A 17,351-nucleotide genomic window follows, 5' to 3' on the forward strand; every position below is an offset into this window, starting at 1 on the left:
GAGCAAAAACCTATCAATCAAAAAATGTTGAGTAATGGAATGGGGAGGGGTCCAGGGCATGCTGCTTAATGAACATGAATAATTGCAACAGCAGTATGATGAATGGAACAAAGATAAAAACAGCAATTGGCCAGGTGCAGTGGCTCATGCCTGTAATTCCAGCACTTTGGGAGACTGAGGCGGGAAGACCGATTGAGTCCAGGAGTTAAGAGACCAGTCTGGGAAACACAGTGAGACCCTGCCTCTACAAAAGTTAGCCAGGCTTGATGGCACGCACCTGTGGTCTCAGCTACTCTGGAGGCTAAGGTGGGAGGATCGATTGAGGCCAGAAGTTCAAGGCTGCAGTGAGCTATGATGGCACCACTGCACTCCAGACTGGACGACAGAGTCCAGCCCTGTGTCTAAAAAAATAAAAATTAAAAAAGCAGTATCGAAACTATGAGAGGCTCAAGTTTAATGGATAAATAGCAAGCAAAAATAGATCAAAGGCAAAATCATGAATAATGTTGTAATAGGAGCCCAAGGCATGACGGGTAATAAACCTGAATGAAGGAGCCAGAGGCAGAGTGATGAATAATGAAAAAATAGGGACCGGGGGCAGGGGAGGTAACGGACAGGAGTTCATGGATCCAAAACATGATGGCTAATTAGAGAAGGGCCGGAAGAACGATGAAAGTGAGCAGGCTGCTGGAGCTAAAAGTAGTCCGGGCAATGAAGCTCAAATGAATGGGGCAGAGGCACGATGGGTAATGGGAGAGGAATGAATGGGCCAAAGATAGAAGCCGCAGTGACGCGAGGAACAAGAGGCATGATGGGTAACGAAAGGGGTGGGCCTAAGAGGTGATGAGGGCATTGTGGGTAACGAGGAACAGCGCAGGGTTCTCAGAACAGATTACAATTCTCCCGAGGCACTCTGGGAAGGGCCAGCACTTCCGGTTTTAGGTCAGCTACTCCGGACCAGAGGTGGGGTGGGTGCCCCGCTGCCGCGGTGCCTGGTGGGACGCGAGGCCTGACCTTGCTGCCTAGCCGTCTCTGCCGCGCAACCCACCTTTACCTGTCCTTCGACCCTGGAACGTTAGCCAATGAGAGTACCAAGCTGGTACGCCACCAAGGTCGGCCCCCGTACACATTGGAGCCAATCAAAATGCTGCAAGGGTCAAAGCCGACCAATTATCACAGCAACTTCGCCGCGGGGCGGAATCAAAAGAGGGCCTCCTCCAGGAGAGAGGCGGGGCGATGCCTCAGCGGGCGTGGCAAAATCCGCAGCACACACCAATGGCGGGGTAGCACCGGAACCCGCGGCGACGCGAGCCAATAGGCGTAAGCGCGGTAAGCCAATGAGAAGGGCGAGAGGTGCGCCGTGGACCTGCCTGCGAGTGAGAACGAATAAAAAAGGACAGTTAGGAAAAGTGGGCGGGACTTTATTCACAAGTCCAATGGGAAGACCGAGTCTTGACGCTGGTGGGCGGGCCTTAGGGCACACTAAACCAATGGGCTAGGCGGGGCGGGGAGACGGTGGTGGCGGCGGCGGCGGCGGCGGCAGCGGGTTCGGTTGCGCGTGGCGCACGGGGTAGGAGCGGAGCCCAGGCCGGGAGCAGGCGCCGCCGCCAGTGAGAACCGGGGCCCGGAGCCGGGTGGGGATTTGCTGGTGCTGAGTCTGGGGCGCACGGGCCTTGACCTCCGCCCTCTGACCTCTCCCCTCGCAGGCGACCATGGGGAACGTGTTGGCCGCCAGCTCGCCGCCCGCAGGGCCGCCACCGCCGCCTGCGCCGGCCCTCGTGGGGCTGCCGCCACCTCCGCCCTCGCCGCCGGGCTTCACGCTGCCACCGCTGGGAGGCGGCCTGGGCGCCGGCACCAGTACGAGTCGAGGTTCGGAACGGACCCCCGGGGCTGCAACCGCCAGCGCCGCAGGGGGCGCGGAGGATGGGGCCTGCGGCTGTCTGCCCAACCCGGGCACATTCGAGGAGTGCCACCGGAAGTGCAAGGGTGAGGGGCGACCGGCCCCCGCGGGGCTGCGATGGCCCGGATCTCGGGGGAAAGGGGAGGACACTGGGGACTTGGGGATTTGGCGCGCACCATTGGAATTATTCAACAGCACTAGGAGGTGACGTTGGGATCGAATGGTGGAACGTTGGACTTGGGGCTTAGAATGATGGAATCAAATGGTGGAAACGGGGTGGAATGTCATAGCAGTAGAGAAAAGCCTTAGGGACCTCAGGAGCCCCGGGCTCAGCCAAGCCAGACTTCTCTTGTTATCGGGAACGCAACTGAGGCCCAAGGTCACGGTGTCAGCAAGGTTCCGTGGGGGTGGAACCCAAAGCCTCCGGATCCCAGCCTGGAGCAATCAGAGTGGTAATAGTGGTAGAGGTTTATGGAGTTCTGTTTTGGTGTTCATTATATGTTAACTCATTAGATCCTTGGGCCAATTCCATGTGGTGAGGGTCCCATCTTAGAGATGGTGAGTTTGACCTAAAGTTGCTCGACTTGGTGGCAGTGAGATTTGAGCAGGCAAAGGCCCTGGCCCTGTCTAACTAGGCTGTACTGCCTCTTTACAGGTGGAAGCCTTTGTGAGATGTTCTGCTATGGGTCTCTGGAGAGAGCTGGGGACAGTAGGGAAGGAAGAGATGAGAGTTGGTGTGGGGTTGGGGTGGAGTGTGACAGCGTTTCTTTTCTCCAGAGCTGTTTCCCATTCAGATGGAGGGTGTCAAGCTCACAGTCAACAAAGGGTTGAGTAACCATTTCCAGGTGAGCCTTTCTGGCGTCCTTACCCACCAGAGATCGTCCCCACCATCCCCTCCCTGCATCCGCACACTCGCCCCCTTACTCCTCCCTCAAGAACTGGGCTCCCTGATACTTGAAAAGACTCAGAGATACAGTGCCAGACTATTCAGTTTGGGGACCTAGAATCCAGAGACACTGTCTCCCCATAGCAGCTAGGCTGGAGTCAAGGAACAGGTATGTGGGCTTATTGGCAGCACTTCCTTTCTCTGAGTCTCTTAGTCAGGCCGTGCCTCCCAGTCTTCCTCCCTGCCCAGCCCAGAGACCTCGTTGCCCTCTTCAGTGGGCAAGCCCATCTGTCCAGCATCCTCACAGCCCTCGCTCTCCTCCCAGGTGAACCACACAGTAGCCCTCAGCACAATCGGGGAGTCCAACTACCACTTCGGGGTCACGTATGTGGGGACAAAGCAGCTGAGTCCCACAGAGGTGAGCTTCCTTTCTCAGCCATTCATTGTATCTTTCTAATAACAAATGTGTAGCCAGATGCCACGCTAAGACTGGCGTCATCAGGAAAAGGTCCCAGCTGCCGAGAGCTTGGAGATGGGGACTGCAGCTCTCCGAGGTGTAGTGGAACACGAGTAATTCCTTCATCCAGCAAACATCCGCCGAACCCCTGCTCTCTGCCTGGCCCCATGCTGAGCAATGCTGGGGGTGTGACCACAGCCGCACTCTCACTAGACAGCGATGACCCAGGGTGGAAAGAGCTGAGCTGTAGATCATGCAGAACTTTGAATGCCAAACGAGGCTTTGGACTTTCTCTAGGGGGTTGTGGAGAGTCATGGCATGGTTTGGTCAAGGGAAAGACGTGGTCCACAGGTTGCCGCTGTAGAAATCTCTCTCTCTTTTTTTTTTTTTTTGAGGCAGAGTCTCACTCTGTCACCCGGGCTGGAGTGCAGTGGCCGGATCTCAGCTCACTGCAAGCTCCGCCTCCCAGGTTTACGCCATTCTCCTGCCTCAGCCTCCCGAGTAGCTGGGACTACAGGCGCCCGCCACCTCGCCCGGCTAGTTTTTTATATTTTTAGTAGAGACGGGGTTTCACCGTGTTAGCCAGGGTGGTCTCGATCTCCTGACCTCGTGATCCACCCGTATCGACCTCCCAAAGTGCTGGGATTACAGGCTTGAGCCACCGCACCCGGCCGAAATCTCTCTTTAGCAGCATCTCTGGGGCAGCCGTGTAGGGGCTAGTTATTAGGAAGGGCAACACTGGAGGCCTGGACAGGGTGTGGGGGAGTGAATGAGGTCTCTGCTTCTATCTTTTCCCTTCAGTAAATGAGTTTATTCTGCAAACCTTCATTGCACAACATATTCTGTGCCCAGCCCTGTGTTGGCACACATGACTGAAAGCCATGGGACTCACCAGTGGGGCAGAGGACAGACCTGTTCCCAGAGAGTAACAAGCCAGGGGCCGGGCACGGTGGCTCAAGCCTGTAATCCCAGCACTTTGGGAGGCCGAGACGGGCGGATCACGAGGTCAGGAGATCGAGACCATCCTGGCTAACACGGTGAAACCCCGTCTCTACTAAAAAATACAAAAAACTAGCCGGGCGAGGTGGCGGGCGCCTGTAGTCCCAGCTACTCGGGAGGCTGAGGCAGGAGAATGGCGTAAAGCCGGGAGGCGGAGCTTGCAGTGAGCTGAGATCCGGCCACTGTACTCCAGCCTGGGTGGCAGAGCGAGACTCCGTCTCAAAAAAAACAAGCCAGGATGGGCAGGGCTGACATGGGGGAACTCAAAGGTAGGGGAGCCTAACTCAACCTAGGTGGTCAGAGAGGACTTCATGGAGGAGGGGACCCCCATCCGAGGCTTTCTGACCCTAGGCTTCTCACCCTGGCCCACCTCACCTACTTCCACAGTGTGCGACCTCTGACCCCTGCCTTTCTCTCTGCCTCACAGGCGTTCCCTGTACTGGTGGGTGACATGGACAACAGCGGCAGCCTCAACGCTCAGGTCATTCACCAGCTGGGCCCCGGCCTCAGATCCAAGATGGCCATCCAGGTGAGTAGGGCACGGAGGCTGCTGCTCCCCTCGGCCACCGTGAGCAAGGAGCCGCCCTCACACCCCCTCCTCCCCACAGACCCAGCAGTCGAAGTTTGTGAACTGGCAGGTGGACGGGGAGTATCGGGGCTCTGACTTCACAGCAGCCGTCACCCTGGGGAACCCAGACGTCCTCGTGGGTTCAGGTAAGAGGCGGAGGGCTTGGAGAGTGGTCACAAAACTGCAGTTCTGGCTTTCCCAGCAAATCCACCCTTTCTGTGAACCTCCTTTTCTGCCATTGGAGAAGTGGTTGAGCAGGAGTGATTTTGAAACATCAGGCAATATACTATAGTGGGTGAGACAGTTCAGAGCCAGCGCAGTCTTCTTTTTTTTTTTTTTTTTTTGAAATGGAGTCTTGCTTTGTCACCCAGGTTGGATTGCAGTGGCACGATCTTGGCTCACTGCAACCTCTTATCTCCTGGGTTCATGCAATTCTCCTGCCTCAGCCTCCCAAGTAGCTAGGATTATAGGCATGCGCCACCACACCTAGCTAATTTTTATATTTTTAGTAGAGACAGGATTTCACCATATTGGTCAGGCTGGTCTTGAACTCCTGACCTCAAGTCAGGATCCACCCACCTCAGCCTCCCAAAGTGCTGGGATTACAGGCATGAGCCACCACGCCCGGCCAATCAGTATAGTCTTAACTGAGATTTTCTTTTTTATTAAAAAATTTTTTTGGCCGGGCGCGGTGGCTCAAGCCTGTAATCCCAGCACTTTGGGAGGCCGAGACAGGCGGATCACGAGGTCAGGAGATCGAGACCATCCTGGCTAACACTGTGAAACCCCCATCTCTACTAAAAAATACAAAAAACTAGCTGGGCGAGGTGGCGGGCGCCTGTAGTCCCAGCTACTCGGGAGGCTGAGGCAGGAGAATGGCGTAAACCCGGGAGGCGGAGCTTGCAGTGAGCTGAGATCCGGCCACTGTACTCCAGCCTGGGCGACAGAGCGAGACTCTGTCTCAAAAAAAAAAAAAAAAAAAAATTATTTTTAAGATGGGGTCTTGTTGTATTGGCCAGGCTGGTCTTGGAACTCCTGGCTTCAAGCAGTCCTCCCACTTTGACCTCCCAAAGTGCTGGGATTGCAGGTGTGAGCCACCTCGCCTGGCCAGGGAAAGAGCTTTTCAGCCTGCAGCAAGTGCAGTCAGGACTCGTGAAAGGAACCTCAGGGAGGATGGTCACCTGATTCCATAAGGCTTTGCAGCTCCTTGGCCTTCGCTCTGAGTGAGTCTGAGGCTTTCGGAAACCAAGGCATAGCTTCTCACAGGACCCTGAAGCTGGCGTAGAGAGCAGACTCCAAAGGGTACCACTGGGAGGGAGTGGACGGGGAGAGGAGGTTGGATTCTGGATGTTGTTTGAAGGCAGAGCTGCCAGGATTTGCTGAGAGACTGGATGGGGGTGATGACTCCGTAGTTTTTGGCTGGAACTGAAAGGATGGAGTTTCTGATTGCCAGCTTTGTGTCTTTGCACACCCATCTGCTGTGTCGTGGAGAGCAGGCTCTTGGGCGCTGAGTCCTGAGTGTATGACTCGTGCAGGCAGGGAGAGGAGCTAGGGTTGGCCTCGGACCCCTGGGAGTGCCTCGGGAGAGTCACCACTTCTCCCTGCAGGAGCCCAGGGAGACTCAGAGAAGTGAGTTTGAGCTGCCAGAGGAGAAGGGGCTACTCCAGCTGGGGGACAGGAGCAAGAAGATTCCAGGCAGGGAGCAGTAGGAACAGGGATGAGGGAAGGGAAGGGCCATGGCGGAAAACCCAGGAGACAGGGAAGCTGGAGATGCAGCAGGTACAGAGAGGCCTCCGAGGTGAGGCTGATCTGTGGCCCATGAGGAAGAACCTTTCCTGTCCCAGCTCACCTGGTGACATCACCCCATCTTCTCATACACTACAGCTGAGCCACATGAGCCTTTTTTTTTTCTTTGAGACGGAGTCTTGCTCTGTTGCCCAGGCTAGAGTGGAGTGTTGCAATCTCACGTCACTGCAACCTCTGCCTACCTGGTTCAAGCGATTCTCCTGCCTCAGGCTCCCTAGTAACTTGGACTACAGGCATGTGCCACCACGCCTGGCTGATTTTTGTATTTTTAATAGAGACAGGTTGTTGTCATGTTGGCCAGGCTGGTCTCAAACTCTTGACCTCAAGAGATCCACCCGCCTGGGCCTCCCGAAGTGCTGGGATTACAGGCGTGAGCCACCTCGCCTGGCCAACCATGCACGCTTTTCTGACGGTTCAAAGCACCGAGTTGGTTCTACCCCAAGACCGATGCATGCTCTGGTCCTGCTGCGTAGAATTCTTCCCTCTGGTCTTGACACGGCTGGGAAGGTTTGCGGGTGCACATCGCCCTCTGAGCAGGCCTGCAGTGGTGAACGCGGTAGCCGTCTTTGCACTGCATCACCTCTTCCTGGCCCCTAGTCCTGGTCGCACTTCCTTCTGAAACGGTCTTGCTCACTGTCTCCAGTCGCCCACACAACAGTGTCAGCTGTTGGGGTTCCTGGACTTGCCTGTCTCCTCCACTGTCTGCTCAGTGCAAGGAACCATGCTAGGAACAGTGTGAGGGCTCAGGAAATACTGAAGGAAGGAGCATGCAGGGGTCATGGACATCCCACTTCTGCCTCTCCCTAAGACTGTTGTGTGCGTCCTCTCCCTCGCTCAGGCTGGGCACTGGGGTAGAGCTAGCTGGGAGGAAAGCCCTCTCTGCTAGGTAGAGGCCACCACTGTCCCCATCTTGCAAGGCCAAGAGGAGGTTCTCCACTAAAGGCACATGGCCAGTGGGACTCCAGTGTCCCGGCTCTTCACGGTGCCTGTAACCCCATTCCCTGTACCTCCTTGCCAGCCTGGGCCTTTCATGCTTCCCAGCACTGGCCTCCTGGAGCCCAGGGCCACCAGTGACGCTTTGGTCTCTAGTTCTTTCGAGTTTTGGTCTCCAGTTCTTTCGAGTGCCTCTTCCCCCAGACACCAATGAGAACAGTGCCTGCCGTGTGCCCTGTCAGGGCTGGGCTCTTGAGTCTCTTGCCACCAACAGCTCCGACTTGACCCAGGGCGTCTCTACCTCCAGGCGGCTCTGTGACCTCCGGCAAGTGGTTCCAGCCCCTCTGGGTCTCAGTCTCCTCATCTGTCACTTGGACACAATAGGAGCAACTACCTCCCAGTGAAGGAGTCCATGAGAGGGCCCGACTTCTCGTCCTCAGCACTGGGCCATATGCACAGTCACCACTTGCTCCACGCTGGCATTTCCCTGGCGCCAGAGCCCACAGGCACCCCCATTTCACAGATTAGGAAAGCGAGGCCCGGGGTGAAATCAGTTGCCCAGGGTGACACGGCCAGGAAGCAGGGGAGCTGGGATTTGAATGGAAGCCTATTCAGGAGCCTGTAAGCCTCCCCAGCCCCTCCCCATGGCGACAGCTCCTGTTCTGCTTCACTCTGAGCACCTCATGTGTGCCCAGCCCTGGGCTGGGACACAGCAGTGACCAAGACAACCCATTCCTGCCCTCATGGGGGTCCCAGGTCAGGCACAGTGGCTCACCTATAGTCCCAGCACTTTGGGAGGCTGAGGTAGGTGGATCGCTGGAGGTCAGGAGTTCAAGATCAGTCTGGGCAACATAGCAATACCCCATCTCTACAAAAAATTCAAAATTAGGCATAGTGGTACATGCCTGTAGTCTCAGCCACTAGGGAGGCTAAGCTGGGAGGGCACACGCCTGTAGTCCCAGCTACTTGGGAGCCTGGGAAGGGGAAGTGGTTCTATTCTGAAGCTGGGGCCAAGCCATCCAAGGCCTTGCAGCTGTGCTGAGGAACCTCAGGGCACAAGGGAGCCATGGCAGGTTCTGGGCAGGGGGTCAAAGGGTCAAGTTTGTGCTTTAACATGATCCCTCTGTCTGCTGTTTGTGAGGTCACTTGAAGTTGGGGCAGGAGACTAGAGAGGAGGCTGTGGGTAGAGAAACTGGGCGGGTGGTCCAGGAGATGGGAAAGGATGGTTAGAAAGATACTTGAGGGCCTCATGGCCTCAGTTCCAACAGTTCCTGGAGCTCAGAGGCCAAGAGATTCTAAGTCACTCGCTCTAGATGGCTGCTTTTCCCTCTGTGGGCCCCAGTCTCCCCCTTGATTGAATGAGGGGATGACACTGACCAGAGTGGTAATGGTAGTAATTGGTTTTTCTTCCCCTGCCCTCACTCACATACCCCTGCCCCGAGACGCAGTCTCTGTTGCCTAGGCTAGAGTGCAGTGGCACAATCTCAGCTCACCTCAACCTCCACTTTCTGGGTTCAGGCGATTCTCCTGCCTCGGTCTCCCAAGTAACTGGGATTACAGGCACGCACCGCCACGCCCGGCTAATTTTTGTATATTTGCGTTGTGGCACATACCTGTAATCCCAGCTACTCGGGAGGCTGAGGCAGGAGAATTGCTTGAACCCGGGAGGCGGAAGTTGCAGTGAGCTGAAATGGCACCATTGCACTCCAGCCTGGGCGACAAGAGCAAAACGCCATCTCAAAAAAAAAAAAAGAGAGAGAGGGGGAGAGATGGGGGTCTCACCATGTTGCCTCAGCTGGTCTCAGACTCCTGGGCTCAAACGACCCTCCTGCCTCAGCCTCCCAAAGTGCTAAGATTGCAGCCTCCCAAAGTGCTAAGTGTGAGCTACTGTGCCCCGCCCGTGTGATGGTGATTTAACAACCAGTAGTGGGTTCAGGGGTTCATTTGCTTCATCTCATCTGGGAAGGAGAGTCACATAGTCACTTGCGCAAGCCCATAGGGACCGGCTCCAGCCCACTTCTGATCTCTGCCTCCCCAGAAGATGCCACCAGGGCACTGGCCATGAACTCATGGCCTCCGTCACACTCACCAGGCTCATCTTGGGGGGTGCCACCTAACACTCAGCCCCTCTGAGAGCTCCACCCAGCTATGCCTGCAGGTATGAAAGGCCCCTATTCCTGCAGCTCCAGAGCGCTGGCTCGAGGCCGGCTCCAGGCTAGCAGGCCAGCCTGCTCCCCCTGGGGGACCCCAAGTCTGCCCCTCTGGTCATCTTGGTCTGGGAAGCATCTTTTTTTTTTTTTTTTTTTGAGACAGAGTCTCGCTGTGTCGCCCAGGTTGGAGTGCAGTGGCAAGATCTTGGCTCACTACAAGCTCTGCCTCCCGGGTTCACGCCATTCTCCTGCCTCAGCCTCCTGAGTAGCTGGGACTACAGGCGCCCGCCACCACACCCGGCTAATTTTTTGTATTTTTAGTGGGGACGGGGTTTCACCGTGTTAGCCAGGATTCTCGATCTGACCTCGTGATCCACCTGCCTCGGCCTCCCAAAGTGCTGGGATTACAGGCTTGAGCCACCGCGCCCGGCCTCTGGGAAGCATCTTCACACCTGACTTGCTCTGTGCTGTCTCAGCTTCTCTGTGTGCCCTCAGTCTCGTGGCCCCCAACCTCCCTTCCCTTCTCCACGTGTCTTCCTCTCCAGGGCTGCAACCTAGGAGATTGCTCGATTGTGGTGGGTTTCTCAACTGTGAGTCTTCAGTCCCTCTTCTCCCTTCATTTCCGGCTCTGCAGACGTGTCGTTTCCTTTTTTTTTTCTTTCTTTTTCCTGTCTTTTTGAGATGGAGTCTTGCAGTGTCTCCCAGGCTGGAGTGCAGTAGCAAAATCTCAGCTCACTGCAACTTCTACCTCCTAGGTTCAAGCAATTCTCCTGCCTCAGCCTCCTGAGTAGCTGGGAGTACAGGTGTGCACCACCACACCCAGCTAATTTTTTGTATTTTTAGTAGAGACAGGGTTTCACCCTGTTGGCCAGGCTGGTCTCGAATCTCCGACCTCAGACGATCCGCCCACCTCAGCCTCCCAAAGTGCTGCGATGACAGGTGTGAGCCACTGTGTCCAGCCTCTTTTTTCTTTAAAAATTTTTTAAATGTCTTATTTTTTGAGACACGATCTCTGTTGCCCAGTTTGGAGTGCAGTGGCGTGATCATAGTTCAGTGTAACCTTGACCTTCCGAGGTCAAGTGATCCTCCCGCCTCAGTCTCCCAAGTAGCTGGGACTACAAGCATGTGCCACCATGCCTGGCTACATTTTTTAATTTATTCTTTGTTTATTGGGACAGATTCTCACTCTGTCACTCAGGCTGGAGTGCAGTGGCACTATCATGGCTCACCGCAGCCTCCACCTCCTAGGCTCAAGCGATCCTCCCACCTCCGCCTCCTTGGTACCTGGGACTACAGGTGTGCACCACCACACCCAGCTAATTTTTGTATTCGCCATGTTTCCCAAGCTGGTTTTGAATTCCTGGGCTCAAATGAACCTCCCACTTTGGCCTCCCAAACTGCTGGGATTACAAGAAGCATGAGCCACTGTGCCTGGCTGTGATTTTTTTTTTTTTTCCTATGATAATCTGTAGTTTGAAGTGTTTAAATTTTTTGTAGAGATGGGGTCTCACTATGTTACCTAGGCTTGTCTCCCAACTCCTGACCTCAAGCTATCCTCTCCCCCCAGCCCCCCAAAGCATTGGAATTATTGGCATGAGCCACTGCGTCTGGCTTTTTTTTTTTTTTTTTTTTTTTTTTTTTTTTTTGAGATGGGGTCTCACCATGTTGCCCAGGCTGGCTTTCAATGCCTAGGCTCAAGCGATGCTCCCTCCTTGGCCTCCCAAATAGCTGGGATTACAGGCCCGTGCCACCACGCCAGGCTTGTTTTCTTTCCCTGTCCCTCCCTTTCTGTTTCCCACTCTCTTCGTCCCCAATTCTTTTGCCCCTATAAAACCACATTTGTGGTGTGTACCCTGCTAGGCTCGAAAGAAACCAGAGTGAATCTATGTCCATCCTGAGGCTTGAGAAGGCAGCCCAGAGGTAGCAGTTCTCTTGTTCAGCAAGCACTCCCTACAGTGGAGGGGCAGAGGAACGAAGACTTGGACCTCAGCATAGCGAGTCCGAGCCACAGCTGAGCGTTCGATTCCTCACGACCCCAAGAGGCAGTTAGGTTCACAGAGAGATGATGCCAGCGTCCACAGTCACCAGCCAGCCTGTGGCAGGGCTGGGATTCGAACCCAGGCTGTGCGTTCTTACCCACTCTACTCAACGGCCTCTCAGCAGCAGAGTGACTCAGAGCCTGGGTTTGGGAGGTGTGGAGGCTTGGATTCTGCCCCTGACAAATTTTGTGAGCATGAGTGAGTGACTTACCCTGTAAACTTCTGTAAGGGGTGGTGACCACCTCTGTAACTGGGGGTGGATAAACGCTGACCACATGGGCTTGTGTCGACCAGATGAGGTCCTTCAGGTAATGCAGTCATAGCAGGGCCTGGGACGCTGAGCTCAGCGGTGGAAACCCCTGGGTGATGGGTTAGGAGAAAGGAACCCGTGAGGGAGTCCTGAGAGCAAGCCCAAGCCTCCAGCAGGGGTGAACCTAGAGGGCTTCCTGGAGGTGGAGTCTGGCCTGGCACCCAGGGTGGGTGGAAACTGCTCGTCATTTTGCCCACAGGAATCCTCGTAGCCCACTACCTCCAGAGCATCACACCTTGCCTGGCCCTGGGCGGAGAGCTGGTCTACCACCGGCGGCCTGGGGAGGAGGGCACCGTCATGTCTCTAGCTGGGAAATACACATGTGAGCTTGGGGCCTGGACTCCTGGGTCTGAGGGTGGAGGGGCTGGGCCCCTGGACTTCTCCTGGGTCTGAGGGAGCTCGGGCTGGGGCCCTGGACACTTAAGTCTGAGGGAGGAGGCCTGGGTTCCCAGATGCCCAAATCCCCTTGGGAATGAGCCCCTGCCTCCACCCCGCTCTCTTGACAGTGAACAACTGGTTGGCAACGGTAACGTTGGGCCAGGCGGGCATGCACGCAACATACTACCATAAAGCCAGTGACCAGGTGAGTGGGTGCAGGGACTAGCTGGTGCTGCCAGGGGCTGCTGGGCCTGGAAGTTCAGGTGGGGCCACTCACTAACTCTCGTGTGTTGCTCCGGCCCCTCCAGCTGCAGGTAGGTGTGGAGTTTGAGGCCAGCACAAGGATGCAGGACACCAGTGTCTCCTTCGGGTACCAGCTGGACCTGCCCAAGGCCAACCTCCTCTTCAAAGGTAAAGGTCTCGGTTTCCCTATGCGGGAAACAGGCGAGAGGTGACTCAACTCTGAGTGGGTGTGTGGGACACCACAGGTGCTGGAGGATGGTGTGCTGCGACCCTGTGGGCCTCCACATTACCAGGGAACACTTGTTAAAAAGTAGGTGGGGCCGGGTGCGGAGGCTCACACCTGTAATCCCAGCACTTTGGGAGGCCGAGGCGGGCGGATCACAAGCTCAGGAGATTGAGACCATCCTGGCTAACACAGTGAAACCCTGTCTCTACTAAAAATACAAAAAAAAATTAGCCAGGCGTGGTGGCGGGCATCTGTGGTCCAAGCTACTCGAGGCTGAGGCCAGGAGAATAGCAAGAACCCAGGAGGTGGAGGTTGCAGTGAGCTGAGATCACGCCATTGCACTCCAGCCTGGGCGACAGAGCCAGACTCTGTCTCAAAAAAAAAAATTAGCCGGGCATGGTGGCGGGTGCTTGTAGTCCCAACTACTCAGGAGGCTGAGGCGGGAGAATGGCATGAACCCAGGAGGCAGAGTTTGCAGTGAGCCGAGATGGCGCTACCGCACTCGGCAACAGAGCAAGACTCCGTCTCAAAAAAAAAAAAAAAAAGTAGGTGGACGATCCTCTATTATGTTTTATGCTTGGAAAAAAAAAAGTGGGCCGGGCGCAGTGGCTCAAGCCTGTAATCCCAGCACTTTGGGAGGCCGAGACAGGTGGATCACAAGGTCAGGAGATCGAGACCATCCTGGCTAACATGGTGAAACCCCATCTCTACTAAAAAATACAAAAAACTAGCCAGGCGAGGTGGCGGGCGCCTGTAGTCCCAGCTACTCGGGAGGCGGAGCTTGTAGTGAGCTGAGATCCGGCCACTGCACTCCAGCCTGGGCAATGGAGCGAGACTCCGTCTCAAAAAAATTAATAAATAAAAATTAAAAAAAGATAATAATAATAATAAAATGAAATAAATAAATAAATGTTTTAAAAAATGTTGGTGGAGCATCTGATGAGTATTTGGGCCGAGCTGGAGCTTTGCCCGTCCCCTCTTATTTTTCTGAGACTGGTCTCCCTCTGTCGCCCAAGCCAGAGTGTAGCAGTGCAATTGCAGCTCACTGCAGCCTCCACCTCCCGGGCTCAAGCAGTCTTCCCACCTGTCTCCTGAGTAGCTAGGAACACAGGTGCATGCCACCAGGCCCGGCTAATTTTTTTGAATTTTTTGGGAGAGACGGGGTTTCACCATGTTGCCCAGGCTGGTCTCGAACTCCTGGACTCAAGCCTTGGCCTCCCAAAGTGCTGGGATTATAGGTGTGAGTCACCACTCCCAGCCAGGGTAGAAGGCACTTTGGAAGCATCCAGCCTCCCCCATTCGTCTTACATTAGTGGAAATGGAGGCTTCCAGAGGTTTCAAGGTCACAGCCAAATCCAGAACCTCATCTCAGGCTCACTGGCCATAGTCCCAATGTCCAGTCTTAAGTCTTCTTGGGTATCTGTGGCTCACAGACTTTTGGGTGTTTGAGCCTCCTGCTGAGCACTGCTGGGTACACAGCGGTGACCAGCCCTGTCTTCACGGAACTCAGTGGGAGGAACAGATCCATCCCCAGAGTGGGCAGGACTAGGTTGGGGGAACCCAGGGGTCTGGAGGGCTTTTCAGAGGGCAGGGGTCACTGAGTGGAGAGCAGAGGAGGAGTGAGCCATTTGCTCCAGCGTGAAGTTGTTGGGGGTGTGATGGGGTTTCTGGGTGGCAGGAGCAGTCTGGTTGGAGGTCTGGAAGCTGTCAGCATGTGACTGGTATCTAGGGTGGCCAGGAAGTCTGCATGGATATGGTGGGAAGCTGGCACTCCTCTCACCTCAGCTCTTCCCTGCAGGCTCTGTGGACAGCAACTGGATCGTGGGTGCCACGCTGGAGAAGAAGCTCCCGCCCCTGCCCCTGACACTGGCCCTCGGGGCCTTCCTGAATCACCGCAAGAACAAGTTCCAGTGTGGCTTTGGCCTCACCATCGGCTGAGCCCTCCTGGCCCCCGCCTTCCACGCCCTTCCAATTCCACCTCCACCTCCACCTCCCCCTGCCACAGAGGGGAGACCTGAGCCCCCCTCCCTTCCCTCCCCCCTTGGGGGTCGGGGGGGGACATCGGAAAGGAGGGACCCCGCCACCCCAGCAGCTGAGGAGGGGATTCTGGAACCGAATGGCGCTTCGGGATTCTGAGTACTAGGGGCGGTGTGCCCAGTGGGCCTGGGGTCCCGGGAACGATTCCGGAATTGAGGGGCACGCAGGATTCTGAGCACCAGGGGCAGAGGCGGCCAGACAACCTCAGGGAGGAGTGTCCTGGCGTCCCCATCCTCCAAAGGGCCTGGGCCCGCCCCGAGGGGGGCAGCGAGAGGAGCTTCCCCATCCCGTCAGTCCACCCTGCCCTGTCCACCTTCCCATCTACTCCTCGGTATAAATCATGTTTATAAGTTATGGAAGAACCGGGACATTTTACAGAAAAAAAACAAAAAACAACAAAAAATATACGTGGGGAAAAAAAAAAGATAGGAGGCCTCCGTTTTTTCAAGTGTGCCTGGCTTGTTTGGAGCATTTCATCGGGAGTCCGGCCGCCCTGACCTTCCCCCAGCCGCCTGCAGGGGTCGCCAGAGGGCCGGAGCACGGAAAGCAGCGGAGCCGCACCACTGCCTGGCTTGACGCTGCATTGAGTCCGGCCCAGAGGGGCGCAGCGTGGCCCGGGATCGCAGTCTCCCCATCCGGAACATCTGCCCTGCTGGCGGACACCTTGGGCTTTCTCTCGCCCGAGGGTAGGGTCTCAAGGTCACTTGCCTCAGCTTGACCTGGCCAGAGTGACTATAGAAGACTTTGTCCCTGCAAACTGCAGCAGCAGAGATGACTGTCTCTGAGTGCAGACGTGGGGGCAGGGAGCTGGGAGAAGGTTCAAGCTACTGGAACAGCTTCAGAACAGCTAGGGTACTAGGAACTGCTGTGTCGGGAAGAAGGGGCTCAAGGACTTGCAGGCATGAGAGGAGGGGCCTAGGCCAGACTAGGCTCCTTATGCAGCCATGGGGGTTGGGTCACCTATGTCTGAGGACGTGGTGCTGTCTGGATTTTGCCAACCTAGGGCTGGTGTCAGCTGACACCCAACACCACCAGCACCACTCCCATGCCTCCGGGAACTGAAACCCTGTCTGCCCCCAGGGTCTAGGGAGGGAGGCTGCTGAGTAGAGCTGACCCCAAGTTACCCACAGAAGCCACCTCAGCCACCCCCTGCCAGCCAAAGCAAACAGGCCCGGCCCGGCGCTGGGGGTTCCTTCCCGGGACCAGGAGATCAGCCTCCCCTGACTCGCAGAATCCTCTGATCCCACCCCCTCCAGTTCTCGCTGTGTGACTTTGCCATTCATCTCGCTGCTGAACCGCGGGTTTCTCTGAAACATCTGGGATTTATATCAGGGCTGTTAGGAAAGTGACAGCGTCTGAGCGCTCACTGTGGCCTGTCCATTGCTAGCCCTAACAGGATCACTGTGCCAAGGCTGTCCTCCGTGCTCGATACACACGTTAGCTTGTCACCAAACATCCGTGCGGCTGCTTTCCCAGTCTGATGAGCAAAGGAACCCGATGCTCAGAGAGGACAATTCATTTGCCCAAGGTCACACAGCTGGCAACTGGCAGAGTCAGGATTCAAGCCCTGGCAGTTTGACTCCAGAATCCTAACCTTAACCCAGAAGCACAACCTCAAGACCCTGGAAACCATAATGCCTGTGGCAGCCAGGGGGAGGTGCTGGAATCTCATTTCACCCGTGGGGAGGGGGGGGTCCCCTGTGCTCAAGGTCACAACTAAAGAGGAAGCTATGATTAAAACCCAGGTCCCACTCGCAAAGCCTAGACTTTTAGCAGATGCACCACACTGTTCCCATCCCACTTCTGTCCAGTCACCTAGCCCCACTTTCTTTTCTTTTTTCCTTTTTTTTTTTTTTTTCTTTTTTGGGAGCCTCACTCTTGCTCAGGCTGGAGTGCAGTGGGGAGACCTCGGCTCACTATAACTTCCACCTCCCGGGTTCAAGTGATTCTCCTGCCTCAGCCTCCCAAGTAGCTAGGATTACAGGCGCCCGCCACCATGCCTGGCTAATTTTTGTATTTTTAGTAGTGATGGGGTTTCACCATGTTGGCCAGGCCGGTCTCAAACTCCTGACCTTAAGTGTTCCGCCCACCGTGGCCTCCCAAAGTGCTGGGATTACAGGCGTGAGCTACCGCGCCCAGCCCCTCCCATCCCACTTCTGTCCAGGCCCCTAGCCCTACTTTCTTTCTGGGATCCAGGAGTCCAGATCCCCAGCCCCCTCTCCAGATTGCATTCATCCAGGCACAGGAAAGGATAGGGTCAGGGAAGGAGGGCTCTGGGCAGCAGCCTGCACATTCCCCTTCCACGATTGGCCCCCAGAATGGAGGAGGGTGTCTGGATTACTGGGCGAGGTGTCCTCCCTTCCTGGGGACTGGGGGGCGTGGTCAAAAGGCCTCTATGCCCCGCCTCCTCCCTCTGCCC

The 17,351-nt window shown here is 55.8% G+C and overlaps 1 protein-coding gene across 2 annotated transcripts; it reads left to right on the plus strand.

Moving 5' to 3' along the window:
• Positions 1 to 1,490: 1,490 nt before the first annotated feature.
• Positions 1,491 to 15,356, plus strand: TOMM40 (translocase of outer mitochondrial membrane 40). 2 transcript variants are annotated; one of them, XM_033223610.1, is made up of 10 exons: positions 1,491 to 1,610; positions 1,704 to 1,986; positions 2,678 to 2,745; positions 3,112 to 3,204; positions 4,670 to 4,771; positions 4,851 to 4,956; positions 12,248 to 12,370; positions 12,555 to 12,631; positions 12,735 to 12,837; positions 14,694 to 15,356. In XM_033223610.1, exons 2-10 carry the CDS (start codon positions 1,713 to 1,715, stop codon positions 14,831 to 14,833), a joined length of 1,086 nt encoding a protein of 361 aa, XP_033079501.1. In that variant the 5' UTR covers positions 1,491 to 1,610; positions 1,704 to 1,712; the 3' UTR covers positions 14,834 to 15,356. The 2 variants fall into 2 exon arrangements, with proteins under 2 accessions (XP_033079501.1, XP_033079500.1); XM_033223609.1 differs by having other exon boundaries at positions 1,498 to 1,610; positions 1,707 to 1,986.
• The last annotated feature ends 1,995 nt before the right edge of the window (positions 15,357 to 17,351 follow it).

This window comes from Trachypithecus francoisi, unplaced genomic scaffold, assembly GCF_009764315.1.
Source record: "Trachypithecus francoisi isolate TF-2019V2 unplaced genomic scaffold, Tfra_2.0 Lachesis_group12, whole genome shotgun sequence".
NCBI lineage: Eukaryota > Metazoa > Chordata > Mammalia > Primates > Cercopithecidae > Trachypithecus > Trachypithecus francoisi.

Bases quoted from the DNA above. Each gene is read 5' to 3' on its own strand.
- TOMM40 (XM_033223610.1), top strand. From the start codon at position 1,713: ATGGGGAACGTGTTGGCCGCCAGCTCGCCGCCCGCAGGGCCGCCACCG. The intron at 12,371-12,554 runs GTGAGCTTGGGG...CTCTCTTGACAG, and splicing joins TCTAGCTGGGAAATACACAT to TGAACAACTGGTTGGCAACG. The intron at 12,838-14,693 runs GTAAAGGTCTCG...TCTTCCCTGCAG, and splicing joins GGCCAACCTCCTCTTCAAAG to GCTCTGTGGACAGCAACTGG.